This window comes from Salvelinus namaycush, unplaced genomic scaffold (genome assembly GCF_016432855.1).
Source record: "Salvelinus namaycush isolate Seneca unplaced genomic scaffold, SaNama_1.0 Scaffold121, whole genome shotgun sequence".
Lineage (NCBI taxonomy): Eukaryota > Metazoa > Chordata > Actinopteri > Salmoniformes > Salmonidae > Salvelinus > Salvelinus namaycush.
The window spans coordinates 259,630-276,305 of NW_024057909.1; the positions used below are offsets into that span (position 1 = coordinate 259,630).

At 44.2% G+C, this 16,676-nt stretch overlaps 1 protein-coding gene across 1 annotated transcript in view; it reads right to left on the bottom strand.

Moving 5' to 3' along the window:
- LOC120036114 (NACHT, LRR and PYD domains-containing protein 12-like) overlaps positions 1–10,599 on the bottom strand; it is a gene marked incomplete at its 5' end in the record, with an annotated part of 34,141 nt that extends 23,542 nt beyond the window's left edge. Inside the window, 3 exons of the mRNA XM_038982589.1 lie at positions 8,128–8,301; positions 8,573–8,746; positions 8,828–10,599. Coding sequence (XP_038838517.1) covers positions 8,128–8,301; positions 8,573–8,746; positions 8,828–10,599 — 2,120 coding nt within the window. The remainder of the gene's footprint in view (positions 1–8,127; positions 8,302–8,572; positions 8,747–8,827) is intronic.
- Between the last annotated feature and the right edge of the window lie 6,077 nt (positions 10,600–16,676).

Sequence of the window (16,676 nt, forward strand, 5' to 3'; positions counted from 1 at the left end):
AAACCAGGTCAAGATTTAACAGGCCTGATAGAGAAAACCAGGTCTAGATTTAACAGGTACAGGCCTGATAGAGGAAACCAGGTCTAGATTTAACAGGCCTGATAGAGGAAACCTGGTCTAGATTTAACAGGCCTGATAGAGGAAACCAGGTCTAGATTTAACAGGCCTGTTAGAGAATACCAGGTCTAGATTTAACAGGTACAGGCCTGATGGAGGAAACCAGGTCTGGATTTAACAGGTACAGACCTGATGGAGGAAACCAGGTCTAGATTTAACAGGTACAGGCCTGATGGAGGAAACCAGGTCTAGATTTAACAGGTACAGGCCTGATGGAGGAAACCAGGTCTAGATTTAACAGGTACAGGCCTGATGGAGGAAACCAGGTCTAGATTTAACAGGTACAGGCCTGATAGAGGAAACCAGGTCTAGATTTAACAGGTACAGGCCTGATGGAGGAAACCTGGTCTAGATTTAACAGGCCTGATAGAGGAAACCAGGTCTAGATTTAACAGGCCTGATAGAGGAAACCAAGTCTAGATTTAACAGGCCTGATAAAGGAAACCAAGTCTAGATTTAACAGGTACAGGCCTGATAGAGGAAACCAGGTCTAGATTTAACAGGTACAGGCCTGATAGAGGAAACCAGGTCAAGATTTAACAGGCCTGATAGAGGAAACCAAGTCTAGATTTAACAGGCCTGATAGAGGAAACCAAGTCTAGATTTAACAGGTACAGGCCTGATGGAGGAAACCAGGTCCAGATTTAACAGGTACAGGCCTGATAGAGGAAACAAGGTCTAGATTTAACAGGTACAGGCCTGATGGAGGAAACCAGGTCTAGATTGAACAGGCCTGATAGAGGAAACCAGGTCTAGATTTAACGGGTACAGGCCTGATAGAGGAAACCATGTCTAGATTTAACAGGTACAGGCCTGATAGAGGAAACCAGGTCTAGATTTAACAGGTACAGGCCTGATGGAGGAAACCAGGTCTAGATTTAACAGGCCTGATGGAGGAAACCAGGTCTAGATTGAACAGGCCTGATGGAGGAAACCAGGTCTAGATTGAACAGGCCTGATAGAGGAAACCAGGTCTGGATTTAACAGGTACAGACCTGATGGAGGAAACCAGGTCTAGATTTAACAGGTACAGGCCTGATGGAGGAAACCAGGTCTAGATTTAACAGGTACAGGCCTGATAGAGGAAACCAGGTCTAGATTTATCAGGCCTGATAGAGGAAACCAGGTCTGGATTTAACAGGTACAGGCCTGATGGAGGAAACCAGCTCTAGATTTAACAGGCCTGATAAAGGAAACCAGGTCTAGATTTAACAGATGAATCCAAGATGGCGTAGCAGTCGGACGTGTGTTGTCTTGTCTTGTCCCGTGTAAATAGTCTTCGTATTTTTCGTATACATTTCGTATATATTTTAATTTCACTTTCCATCTAGGAACTGAATATACATTCCTACATTCCGCCTCACCCAATGTGGTACGGACCTGCTATTTTTTATACTTTAGAACCGTAACCCCAATCAGAAGCTAGCCAGATAACTAGCTACTAGCTAGTAGTCAGTTAGCCACTGCTGCGGTCTTCACCCTCAACTCGGACACAGCCAGCTTCAATACCGGGCCAATACCTGCCAGTCTGCAAGCGCGATATCAACCCAGAGCATATAGGACTGCTTTTTCTCTACCACATCACCGGATTCCTGACGCAAGCTCTGGACAATTACACCGTATCATCACAGCTAGCTAGCTGCAACCGAGTGGCTACTACTGGCTAACACCTCTGTCCCGAAGCAAGCACCAGTTAGCCTTGAGCTAGCCTCGAGCTAGGCCCATCTGCCGGCTAGCCGAAGAGGTCTACCAGCGAATTCTTGGGCTACAATACCTCTTTTGCCAATTGGACTGGACCTTTTTTTACCGACACAGAGCCCTGCCAATCCATCACAACTGGTCTAAATCAGCTACAAGCTAATTTAGCCATTTTTTTTGCCGCTGCTAGTAGCTTTTACCTTCTGCACAGACACCAGCCCTGTTATTAGCCTGGATATTACTCACCAATTTACCAGCATCGGACTGTCTCTCGACAACAACGCCGGATTCCTGCCGTAATCCCTGAGCCACTACTTCTGATCCTCACAGCTAGCTTGCAGCTAGCGCAGCTAGCGCCACTGCCACGAAGCTAGCACCAGTTAGCAAACACAATTCTACAATTCACAACCTCTCTTTCGCCATCCGGCTTGGATTCTCTGTCGACACGACCACGTCTGAGCAGACCCCCTCCGTCTGAGCAGACCACCCCCCGGGCTACTAACTTTAAACGCCGCGTGCTAGCTTAGTGGAGGCCTCCCTGCTCCATCTACGGCTGCCCCCTGGACACTATGATCACTTGGCTACATAGCTGATGCATGCTTGACTGTCCATTAATTCACGGTACTCCATTCTGTTTATTTGTGTTTTATCTGTCGGCTCTGTGCTTTAACTCAGGATCTGTGTGTAGTTAATCCGACCCTCTCTGCCTAGTCGTCGCCATTTTTACCTGTTGTTGCTGTGTTAGACTAGCACCCTGTTATTGCTGCTGTTATCTTACCTGTTGTTTTAGCTAGCTCTCCCAATCAAGACCTGCAATCACTTTATGCCTTATTGTATGTCTCTCTCAAATATCAATATGCCTTGCATACTGTTGTTCAGGCTAGTTATCATTATCATTGTTTTGGTTTGCAATGGACCCTGTAGTTCCACTCTCCGTACCTCTGATACCTCCTTTGTCCCACCCCCCACACATGCGGTGACCTCACCCATTGAGACCAGCATGTCCAGAGATACAACCTCTCTTATCATCACCCAGTGCCTGGGCTTGCCTCCGCTGTACCCGCGCCCCACCATACCCCTGTCTGCACATTATGCCCAGAATCTATTCTACCACGCCCATAAATCTGCTCCTTTTATTCTTTGTCCCCAACGCTCTAGGCGACCAGTTTTGATAGCCTTTAGCCGCACCCTCATCCTACTACTCCTCTGTTCCTCGGGTGATGTGGAGGTAAACCCAGGCCCTGCATGTCCCCAGACACCCTCATTTGTTGACTTCTGTGATCGAAAAAGCCTTGGCCTCATGCATGTCAACATCAGAAGCCTCCTCCCTAAGTTTGCCTTACTCACCGCTTTAGCACACTCTGCCAACCCTGATGTCCTTGCCGTGTCCGAATCCTGGCTTAGGAAGGCCTCCAAAAATTCTGAGATTTTTCATACCCAACTATAACACTTTCCGTCAAGATAGAACTGCCAAAGGGGGAGGAGTTGCAATCTACTGCAGAGATAGCCTGCAAAGTTCTGTCATACTTTCCAGGTCTATGCCCAAACAGTTCGAACTTCTAATTTAAAAAATTAATCTCTCCAGAAATAAGTCTCTCACTGTTGCCGCCTGCTACCGACCCCCCTCAGCTCCCAGCTGGGCCCTGGACACCATCTGTGAATTGATCGCTCCCCATCTAGCTTCAGAGTTTGTTCTGTTAGGTGACCTAAACTGGGATATGCTTAACACCCCGGCAGTCCTACAATCCAAGCTTGATGCCCTCAATCTCACACAAATCATCAAGGAACCCACTAGGTACAACCCTAAATCCGTAAACACGGGCACCCTAATAGACATTATCCTGACCAACCTGCCCTCCAAATACACCTCTGCTGTCTTCAATCAAGATCTCAGCGATCACTGCCTCATTGCCTGTATCCGCCACGGGTCCGCGGTCAAACGACCACCCCTCATCACTGTCAAACGCTCCCTAAAACACTTCTGCGAGCAGGCCTTTCTAATCGACCTGGCCCGGGTACCCTGGAAGGATATTGACCTCATCCCGTCAGTTGAGGATGCCTGGTCATTCTTTAAATGTTACTTCCTCACCATATTAGACAAGCATGCTCCGTTCAAAAAATGCAGAACCAAGAACAGATATAGCCCTTGGTTCACTCCAGACCTGACTGCCCTCGACCAGCACAAAAACATCCTGTGGCGAACTGCAATAGCATCGAAGAGCCCCCGCGATATGCAACTGTTCAGGGAAGTCAGGAACCAATACACGCAGTCAGTCAGGAAAGCAAAGGCCAGCTTTTTCAAGCAGAAATTTGCATCCTGTAGCTCTAACTCCAAAAAGTTCTGGGATACTGTAAAGTCCATGGAGAACAAGAGCACCTCCTCCCAGCTGCCCACTGCACTGAGGCTAGGTAACACGGTCACCACCGATAAATCCGTGATAATCGAAGACTTCAACAAGCATTTCTCAATGGCTGGCCATGCCTTCCTCCTGGCGACTCCAACCTTGGCCAACAGCCCCGCCCCCCCCGCTGCTACTCGCCCAAGCCTCCCCAGCTTCTCCTTTACCCAAATCCAGATAGCAGATGTTCTGAAAGAGCTGGAAAACCTGGACCCATACAAATCAGCTGGGCTTGACAATCTGGACCCCCTATTTCTGAAACTGTCCGCCGCCATTGTCGCACCCCCTATTACCAGCCTGTTCAACCTCTCCTTCGTATCATCTGAGATCCCCAAGGATTGGAAAGCTGCCGCGGTCATCCCCCTCTTCAAAGGGGGAGACACCCTGGACCCAAACTGTTACAGACCTATATCCATCCTGCCCTGCCTATCTAAGGTCTTCGAAAGCCAAGTCAACAAACAGATCACTGACCATCTCGAATCCCACCGTACCTTCTCCGCTGTGCAATCCGGTTTCCGAGCCGGTCACGGGTGCACCTCAGCCACGCTCAAGGTACTAAACGATATCATAACCGCCATCGATAAAAGACATTACTGTGCAGCCGTCTTCATCGACCTGGCCAAGGCTTTCGACTCTGTCAATCATCATATTCTTATCGGCAGACTCAGTAGCCTTGGTTTTTCTAATGACTGCCTTGCCTGGTTCACCAACTACTTTGCAGACAGAGTTCAGTGTGTCAAATCGGAGGGCATGTTGTCCGGTCCTCTGGCAGTCTCTATGGGGGTACCACAGGGTTCAATTCTCGGGCCGACTCTTTTCTCTGTATACATCAATGATGTTGCTCTTGCTGCGGGAGATTCCCTGATCTACCTCTACGCAGACGACACCATTCTATATACTTCCGGCCCTTCCTTGGACACTGTGCTATCTAACCTCCAAACGAGCTTCAATGCCATACAACACTCCTTCCGTGGCCTCCAACTGCTCTTAAACGCTAGTAAAACCAAATGCATGCTTTTCAACCGTTCGCTGCCTGCACCCGCACGCCCGACTAGCATCACCACCCTGGACGGTTCAGACCTAGAATATGTGGACATCTATAAGTACCTAGGTGTCTGGCTAGACTGCAAACTCTCCTTCCAGACTCATATCAAACATCTCCAATCCAAAATCAAATCAAGAATCGGCTTTCTATTCCGCAACAAAGCCTCCTTCACTCACGCCGCCAAACTTACCCTAGTAAAACTGACTATCCTACCGATCCTCGACTTCGGCGATGTCATCTACAAAATAGCTTCCAATACTCTACTCAGCAAACTGGATGCAGTTTATCACAGTGCCATTCGTTTTGTTACTAAAGCACCTTATACGACCCACCACTGCGACCTGTATGCCCTAGTCGGCTGGCCCTCGCTACATGTTCGTCGTCAGACCCACTGGCTCCAGGTCATCTACAAGGCTATGCTAGGTAAAGTGCCGCCTTATCTCAGTTCACTGGTCACGATGGCTACACCCACCCGCAGCACGCGCTCCAGCAGGTGTATCTCACTGATCATCCCTAAAGCCAAAACCTCATTTGGACGCCTTTCCTTCCAGTTCTCTGCTGCCTGCGACTGGAACGAATTGCAAAAATCTCTGAAGTTGGAGACTTTTATCTCCCTCAACAACTTTAAACATCTGCTATCTGAGCAGGTAACCGATCGCTGCAGCTGTACATAGTCCATCTGTATATAGCCCACCCAATTTACCTACCTCACCCCCCATACTGCTTTATTTATTTAATTTTCTGCTCTTTTGCACACCAGTATCTCTTCTTGCACATGATCATCTGATGATTTATCACTCCAGTGTTAATCTGCTAAATTGTAATTATTCGATTTATTGCCTACCTCATGCCTTTTGCACACATTGTATATAGATTCTCTTTTTTTTCTACCATGTTATTGACTTGTTTATTGTTTACTCCATGTGTAACTCTGTGTTGTCTGTTCACACTGCTATGCTTTATCTTGGCCAGGTCGCAGTTGCAAATGAGAACTTGTTCTCAACTAGCCTACCTGGTTAAATAAAGGTGAAAAAAAAAAAAAAAAAAAAAACAGGTACAGGCCTGATGGAGGAAACCAGGTCTAGATTTAACAGGCCTGATAAAGGAACCCAGGTCTAGATTTAACAGGCCTGATGGAGGAAACCAGGTCTAGATTTAACAGGTACAGGCCTGATAGAGGAAACCAGGTCTAGATTTAACAGGTACAGGCCTGATAGAGGAAACCAGGTCTAGATTTAACAGGCCTGATAGAGGAAACCTGGTCTAGATTTAACAGGCCTGATAGAGGAAACCAAGTCTAGATTTAACAGGCCTGATAGAGGAAACCAAGTCTAGATTTAACAGGTACAGGCCTGATGGAGGAAACCAGGTCTAGATTTAACAGGCCTGATAGAGGAAACCAAGTCTAGATTTAACAGGCCTGATAGAGGAAACCAAGTCTAGATTTAACAGGCCTGATGGAGGAAACCAAGTCTAGATTTAACAGGTACAGGCCTGATGGAGGAAACCAGGTCCAGATTTAACAGGTACAGGCCTGATGGAGGAAACCAGGTCTAGATTTAACAGGCCTGATAGAGGAAACCAGGTCTAGATTTAACAGGCCTGATAGAGGAAACCAAGTCTAGATTTAACAGGTACAGGCCTGATGGAGGAAACCAGGTCTAGATTTAACAGGCCTGATGGAGGAAACCAGGTCTAGATTTAACAGGCCTGATAGAGGAAACCAGGTCTAGATTTAACAGGTACAGGCCTGATGGAGGAAACCAGGTCCAGATTTAACAGGTACAGGCCTGATAGAGGAAACCAGGTCTAGATTTAACAGGCCTGATAGAGGAAACCAAGTCTAGATTTAACAGGCCTGATAGAGGAAACCAAGTCTAGATTTAACAGTTACAGGCCTGATAGAGGAAACCAGGTTTAGATTTAACAGGCCTGATAGAGGAAACCAAGTCTAGATTTAACAGGTACAGGCCTGATGGAGGAAACCAGGTCTAGATTTAACAGGTACAGGCCTGATAGAGGAAACCAGGTCTAGATTTAACAGGTACAGGCCTGATGGAGGAAACCAGGTCTAGATTTAACAGGTACAGACCTGATGGAGGAAACCAGGTCTAGATTTAACAGGTACAGGCCTGATGGAGGAAACCAGGTCTAGATTTAACAGGTACAGGCCTGATAGAGGAAACCAGGTCTAGATTTAACAGGCCTGATGGAGGACCCCAGGTCTAGATTTAACAGGTACAGGTCTGATGGAGGAAACCAGGTCTAGATTTAACAGGCCTGATAGAGGAAACCAGGTCTAGATTTAACAGGTACAGGTCTGATGGAGGAAACCAGGTCTAGATTTAACAGGTACAGGTCTGTGCTTAAGGATGACGATAGAACCCAGCAACAGTCAAGGAAGAGCTATTTGAAAGTTTAATGCTTAAAACCACTAAATCAAATTGTTTGGGGACAGACTTGGTGGAGACACCCGAGCACTGAAGGTGATTTCCACTTCAACATCTTTGAAAGATGACTGTCATTCTGCTGTAGAATTGGTTAATTTTGTCCCATGTAATAAATTCTATACATTAGTTTATACTGGATTAAACGTACATTTTTGCTAACTTTAATTTCGTTAGTTATGTTCCAACATTCCCTCCATCTTGTGCCAAAATCAGTTATTTTAAAGTCTTGGTTCCAATAGTGTATATTTTTTTCTAAAAACACATACTAACTCACTCAAGATATTTAACCTTAGTTTGATATGTTTATCACATTTGATGTATGTTTCTGCATATTTACCAAGATGTTCAAATAATGTTAACATAACTACAAATATATAAACACTATAAAGACAGTGGATACGGAAGATATTTAACTCACACTAGTGTCTGTATGTTGCAGAGTGGACTGGTTAGTCCAACACAGAGCAGCTTCACTCCTCTGTCTCCCAGGTCATTGTAGCGGAGGTCCAGTTCTCTCAGGGGGGAGTTTGGTGTCTGCAGAGCTGAGGCCAGAGTCTCACAGGATTCATATGTGAGTTTACAGTCAGCCAGTCTGGAGAGAGGAGATATGTTGACATACTGTTAAATATGCAAAGATTTAAGAATAATGAGATGCATTAAGACAATAACAGAAGGACATGATTAGACTATGTTAAAAACATACTAACTCACTCAAGATATTTAACCTTAGTTTGATATATTTATCGCATTTGATGAATGTTTCTACATATTTACCAAGATGTTCAAAAAATTGTAAAAAACATAATAACACATAATTACTACAAATATATAAACACAGTGGATACTGAAGATATTTAACTCACACTAGTGTCTGTATGTTGCAGAGTGGACTGGTTAGTCCAACACAGAGCAGCTCCACTCCTCTGTCTCTCAGGTTATTGTAGCTGAGGTCCAGTTCTCTCAGGGGGGAGTTTGGTGTCTGCAGAGCTAAGGCCAGAGTCTCACAGGATTCATCTGCGAGGTTACAGCCAGCCAGTCTGGAGAGGAGATAATCTGTTAGATATACAAATCCTCCAGAGTAACGATACTGTAAACATCAACTCAATAACAGAACTTACAGTGCTCTCTTGCAGGTTTTCACGACCGGCAGCAACCTCTGATAACCTTTCTCTGATGTGTTGTATGTCTTCAGGTCAAACTCCTCCAGCACCTCCTCTGACATCAGTAACAGGTAGGCCAGGGCTGAACATTGGTCAGGTTTTAGCTCTGTTTCTGAAAGAGTTCCTGATCGCAGGGAGGTCTGCATGTCTTCAACTAGAGAGTTGGCACCAAGTTCATTCAGACAGTGGAACAAGTTGATGATCCTTTCTGGTGAGGATTCCCTTTCGATGTTGTCTGAAAGGTACCTGACTGTTCTCTCAACTGTTTCCTCATTGGTCTGTGTTGTACTTCCTGTCTGTGTCAGAAGGCCTCGTAACAGATTCTGATTGGACTCCAGTGAGAGACCCAGAAGGAAGCGGAGGAACAGGTCCAGGTGTCCATTCTCACTCTTCAAGGCCTGGTCCACTGCGCTCCTGTGTAAGTAAGACAACTGGATTGACTCCTCCTCCTCCTCATCAGTAGGGATTGCTTTAGGAGGGAAAACAATTTCCTGCTTGTCCAGATATGATTCTAAAGCATGCACTGATGCTAGAAACTCCTGAATGCTCAGATGCACAAAGCTGTAGACCTTCTCTTGGTACAGCCCAGATTCTTCTTTAAAGATCTCTGTACACAATGCTGAGTACTCTGATGCCTCTGTGACATCAAGGCCACACTCTCTCAGGTCCTCCTCATAGAAGATCAGGTTTCCCTTCTGCAGCTGTTGGAAAGCCAGCTTTGCCAGTTTCAGGATCATCTCTTTGTCTGACTGAGACAGTTCCTTTGGGTTTGTCTCTGTGGCTTTGTTGTACTTCTTGTTCTTCACAATGATTTGGATGAGAATGAAGTGTGAGTACATCTGGGTCAGAGTTTTGGGGACTTCATCCTTCTCTGCCTCTTTCAGTATCATCTCAAGGACAGTGGCTGATATCCAACAGAAGACTGGCATGTGGCACATGATGTGGAGGCTCCTTGATGTCTTCATGTGTTTGATGATTTCATTGGCCATATTCTGATCTGTGATTTTCTTCCTGAAGTACTCCTCCTTCTGTGGATCATTGAACCCTCGTACCTCTGTCACCTGGTCAACACACTCAGGAGGGATCTGATTGGCTGCTGCAGGCCGTGTGGTTATCCAGAGGAGAGCAGAGGGAAGCAGATTCCCCTCGATGAGGTTTGTCAGCAGCACGTCCACTGAGGTTGGCTTAGTGACATCACAGCACTTCTCATTGTTTTTGAAGTCTAGAGGAAGTCGACACTCGTCCAGACCATCAAAAATGAAAACAGTTTTGATTTCACCAACTTCAATGCTGTCAATCTCTTTCAGCTCTGAGAAGTAGTGGGAAAGAAGTTGCATCAGACTGTATTGGTCCCTTTTCAGGTTCAGATCACGGAAAGGAAGAGGAAACATGAAATGAACGTCCTGATTTGCTTTTCCCTCTGCCCAGTCAAGGATGACCTTCTGCACAGAGACTGTTTTTCCAATGCCAGCGATTCCTTTTGTCAGCACAGTTCTGATAGGTTTGTCTTGTCCAGGTAAAGGCTTGAAGATGTCGTTGCATTTGATTGGTGTCTCTTGTGTGGTTTGTTTCTTGGATGCCATCTCTATCTGTCTAACCTCATGTTCATTATTGAGCCCTCCACTTCCACCCTCTGTGATGTAGAGCTCTGTGTAGATGTCCTTGAACAGACTTTGGTTTCCATGGTGTCCAATTCCTTCAGATATGTGTTGATACTTGTGTTTCAGTTCAGCCTTAATGTCTTGTTGGACTGTCAGCAGAGTTTGACCTGTAGGAAAACAATGAGAGTTGGGACTCATAAGTTTGTGTGTGTGTTTTATAAGGTCCTTTGTACCGTTCTTTGTAATATTGTATGAAACACAGTCTTACTTCTTCTGTCCAGAAGGTTGTGTGTGATCTTTAATGCATCCTCACTGTCCAAACTCTCCACTTCCTTATTGTCATCTGGTAATGGTTCCTGGCTGAAAACAGGTGGCTGATCACTCTTCATTGATAGCAGACTGGTTGTAGGGGACACTGCTCTGGGCTTCTGGACACTGAACAAAACAGGGAGACAGATCACCTCATCAATATCACATCAATACTTCATCTACTTCCTTTTAACAACTGTATATAGGAACTTCTAGAAGTCCTGATGTTTCTTTATAAAGCTACAGTCTGCAATTGGTAAATCCATTGTTGGCCTTTAAATGAATGATGTAGACCTACATTTGATGTAATTTGGGAACACTTTTCCCTTTAGTTTTATATCTTTAAGAGAACTGTATATTTTACATTTAATCTCTTACCTCTTAGAACTGGTGTCTTGAGTCATTTTAGAGGCAGTGGTCTCCTCTCTCTCCCCAGAGAGACTCATTTTAGAGGCAGTGGTCTCCTCCTCTCTCTCCCCAGAGAGACTCATTTTAGATGTAAGTCACAACTCACTCAGCTACAATAAGAAGAAACAGAACAGTCAATATTTCTGAACATTGTTGAAGAACCATTAACAATGACAACACCTTTTCTATCTGTGGTCAAAGAGTACAATCAGCGACTTCATATTGTATTCCAACAATATGTTATTAAACATACACTGTCCAATATGTTATTAAACATACACTGTCCAATATGTTATTAAACATACCCAGTCCAATATGTTATTCTTTTGATTTGACTTGGATCCCCTGACTGCATAACAACAGCTAGTCTACCTGGTTGGATCCCCTGACTCCATAACAACAGCTAGTCTACCTGGTTGGATCCCCATTAGCTGACTCCATAACAACAGCTAGTCTACCTGGTTGGATTCCCATTAGCTGACTCCATAACAACAGCTAGTCTACCCGGGGTACACACAACTAAAAATATGTTACAGTTTAGATTGACAGATGTAGTAGACATTATAAACATTCACCAAGTAGACATTACAGACCGTTAAATAGCTGACAGGTATTTATTCTATACCAAGGGAAGCCAGGCTTCCCCAAAACATTAACCAAGATCATGTTTATATAATGTATCTTTCGTCTCTCTGTGCTTCATAATTGTCCTTCAATTAGCAAGAGGCTGAATGTATCTCACAGGAGAAATTATCTGAGTGAAACAGAGCCCCTCTGTCTCTCTACATGTAGACCATGTATCTGATGCTGTCTGGTCAGTGAAACAGGGACCCTCTGTCTCCCTACATGTAGACCATGTATCTGATGCTGTCTGGACAGTGAAACAGGGCCCCTCTGTCTCTCTACATGTAGACAATGTATCTGATGCTGTCTGGACAGTGAAACAGGGCCCCTCTGTCTCTCTACATGTAGACAATGTATCTGATGCTGTCTGGTCAGTGAAACAGGGCCCCTCTGTCTCTCTACATGTAGACCATGTATCTGATGCTGTCTGGTCCAAACGAGTATGACACTGTTGCCCGTAGCATTGAAAGTAAGGGAAGCCAGCGAGCATTTGGCCCTTGATAATAAATAAAAAATATTAGAAATTAGCCAATCGGTGTTGAGCTAACCTGAGCGAGCTCAACTGTGAATGGTCCTGGCGCACCAACAAAAGGTGTCAAGGTAAACCAGTTTGGATTTTGGAGTCATTCCTCTCAAATTACCATTGAGGGCATAAGTGATCCGATTCAGGAAACTAGGCGTATGTCGCAAGTCACAAGTCACGACTTAACAGGAGAGCCGTTTGAACATAATTTATTTTATTTTTATCAAAATGCATTTTTAGGCAGAAATGTCTTCTTGAATGTGTGAACTTTCATCTGCCTGAATAACAAACTCGTATGCCATCTGTAAATATGAATAAAATTGTTAAATTAAGAGCCTTGTTGGTTAAGCCACAGAAAAAGTTAGCAACCTTCCCACTAGCCATGATTGGCTGAGATGATGAGTGGGCTGGACATGCCGAGAGAGGAGTTATGATTGGTCTGCCATAGAAGCTGGTCAGTCTGTGTTGGTCATCCTGTCGAACGCGGCTTTTTAAAATAAATGTACTGTGTAGTGGAGCTGCATAAGTGTTGCTCTCCACTTTCTGGAGGATCAAGTTGTGAAATCAGTGGAATTAGAGTATGATAACTAAAGAGATGGAGAAAACACCTGTCTCCGGATTACATCTTCAAAAACTAAGGGCAAACGTGGCATGGAATTCCTGACAGGGAGACGCGTCCATACACGATGATGTATACAGGTAAGATAGTCTAGAGTTAGCTAGCAAACATTACAATTTCAGATATTACACATTTTCTAATTTTGACAGAAAGTGGTTTAATTTCGAGCTAAAGTGTACTGTTAGCTAGCTAGCTGATGTTATTATTAGTTTCCCAGAGCCATTTGCTGTTCTAGTTAGAGCCTAATGTTAGCTAGCTAACATTGAACATGGTTGGTTAGCTCCCAGCACTGTTTATTGTTTAACTAGCTAACGTTGGCTGGCAGACTCGTTAGCTAACTTTACGTGAAGTGTGTACAACATCCGGTGAATATGGCCGGTGTCAGTAAACGTCTGCAAAAAAGCGTAATGAAATTGTTGCCAGCAGAGCTGGTTAGGCTGTTTTCATTTTATCCAGAGGTAAACAAATCATCGGCCAGAGGGTCAAGTGTGCACTTCGAGAGGACAAAGAGGGGTGGGGCAAAAGGTCAGGGTGAAAGTGTAAATGATAACATTGTGCATGACACAAGTAATTTTTACAACAATTGTTTACAGACAGATTATTTAACTTGTATCACAATTCCAATGGGTCAGACATTTACATACACTAAGTTGACTGTGCCTTTAAACAGCTTGGAAAATTCCAGAAAAGGATGTCATGGCTTTAGAAGCTTCTGATAGGCTAATTGACATCATTTGAGTCAATTGGAGTCGTACCTGTGGATATATTTCATGGCCTACCTTCAGACTCAGTGCCTCTTTGCTTGACATCATGGGAAAATCAAAAGAAATCAGCCAAGACCTCAGGAAAAAAATTGTAGACCTCCACAAGTCTGGTTCATCCTTGGGAGCAAGTTCCAAACGCCTGGAGGTACCACGTTCATCTGTACAAACAATAGTACGCAAGTATAAAGACCATGTGACCACACAGCCGTCATACCGCTCAGGAAGGAGACGCGTTCTGTCTCCTAGAGATGAACGTACTTTGGTGCGACAAGTGCAAATCAATCTCAGAACAACAGCAAATGACCTTGTGAAGATGCTGGAGGAAACAGGTACAAAAGTATCTATATCCAGAGTAAAACAAGTCCTATATCGACATAATCTGAAAGGTCGCTCAGCAAGGAAGAATCCAGTGCTCCAAAACCACCATAAAAAAGCAAGAATACGGTTTGCAACTGCACATGGGGACAAAGACCGTACTTTTTGGAGAAATGTCCTCTGGTCTGATGATACAAAAATAGAACTGTTTGGCCTTAATGACCATTGTTATGTTTGGAGGAAGGGGGATGCTTGCAAGCCGAAGAACACCATCCTAACCGTGAAGCACGGGGGTGGCAGCAACATGTTGTGGGGGTGCTTTGCTGCAGGAGGGACTGGTGCACTTCACAAAATAGATGGCATCATGAGAAGGAAAATTATGTGGATATATTGAAGCAACACCTCAAGACATCAGTCAGGAGTTAAAGCTTGGTCGCAAATGGGTCTTCCAAATGGACAATGACCCCAAGCATACTTCCAAAGTTGTGGCAAAATGGCTTAAGGACAACAAAGTCAAGGTATTGGAGTGGCCATCACAAAGCCCTGACCTCAATCATATAGAAAATTTGTGGTCAGAATAAAAAAGCATGTGCGAGCAAGGAGGCCTATAAACCTGACTCAGTTGCACCAGCTCTGTCAGGAGGAATGGGCCAAAATTCACTCAACTTATTGTGGGAAGCTTGTGGAAGGCTACCCGAAACGTTTGACCCAAGATAAACAATTTAAAGGCAATGCTACCAAATACTAACTGAGTGTATGTAAACTTCTGACCCACTGGGAATGTGATGAAAGAAATAAAGATTGAAATAAATCAATCTCTCTACTATTATTCTGACATTTCACATTCTTCAAATTAAGTGGTGATCCTAACTAACCTAAGACAGGGAATTTTTACTTTGATTAAATGTCAGAAATTGTGAAAAACTGAGTTGAAATGTATGTGTATGTAAACTTCCGACTTCAACGGTAATTCTCCATACTGGCCAATGATTATAACTGCGATTCTGATCCAACCATTTATTCATACTTTGTTGTGTTCTGGCCTGAAAGGATGGAAGTTAAATATGAAGCTAAATGTAGAAGGCTCGTGTTAACTAGCTAACGTTGACCATGAATGGAAGTTCAATATGTAGCTAGATGTAGAAGGCTCGTGTTAACTAGCTAACGTTGCCCATTATTGGAAGTTAAGTTAGCGAGCAAGCATTTTAGCCAGGTAGCCTAGGACGACAAACAAGAAAAGCGTGTACTGTATGACAGAGTGATAGACCGTGTACTGTATGACAGAGTGATAGACCGTGTACTGTATGACAGAGTGATAGACCGTGTACTGTATGACAGAGTGATAGACCGTGTACTGTATGACAGAGTGATAGACCGTGTACTGTATGACAGAGTGATAGACCGTGTACTGTATGACAGAGTGATAGACCGTGTACTGTATGACAGAGTGATAGACCGTTTTGTCAACATGACAGAGAGGAGGATGTCATTGGTGTTTCTCTACAATTAGGGTGAGTCAACATGTTTTTTCTACTTGCACGAACGTGCACACACAGACATCAGTACCATGAACCGTTCTTTACAACGTGCAGTAACTCTCTGTGGTTGTAAATTAATAGTTGTTTCGTGGTCCAAAAATGTCGGAAACATTAACTTGCTTGACCTTGCTGTAGGTCATGTAACTGTCTGTTAAATACAATACGCTTTGTGGACTTAACCGGACAGATGTTGCTCTCTGGTTTTGTGATAAAGACAAAGGTGTGGTTTGAATTTATTCTGCCACTGTGTCTTCTTATTGTCTCAGACTTAGTACTTATATATTAATAACAGTGATTTTACCCACGCACCGATACTGGTGTGACCTCATAATTGGCGTGGATGTAATGTGGACACCCCCGCTTTAGGCATCTGTAGGACTGAACCTGTTGATGTAAGAGCTACGGAATGTTTTAATTATAGGCTATGTCCGGGCGTTCTCCGTTCTATTTTACAATCTGTATCATGTCATTAAATATCAGCCACTATCGAGAACCACGGTCAGTAATACCCACATACATTTATAACCCCACCTATTCAACCCCTATTGAACACTTTTTTACACCTTCCAATGTTTCATGGATTCAACTTGAATATGAACATTTTCAGGATGAATCAAACCGCTGTATTTATTATTTATCAATATATTTCCTGTGAAAACGCTGTTGAATGAAAACTCCACCAGTAAATCTGTTGGCCAGCAAGTGGGGTTTTTCAGTGATTAAATGACATTTATTCAGCGCACGCGAGGGAACCACGTCTGCAAAGCCCGTTATGCAACTTAATATGGTAAGTATGAATATAAACTGATGACAAGTGCGTTGGAAAGGCGTGCATAAGAAGGGTGTAATTTCATAAGTTGAAATAGTGCCCATAGTGAATACACACATGCACTGCTTGAGTTCACATGAGGCGCGATCAGTTTCTCGTCCGTTGTACCGGGGCTTGTATTCAGAAGAAATGTGTGCCGACAACGACTGAACCAGTGGGTAACATTACGCAACGGTGCACCGGCCAAGTTATATCGATTGCACAGCAGTGAGCAAAACGGACCACCACTTTCCTGATCCTTCGTCACTTTACTTGACTGACTTGTCGAAACAGAGTG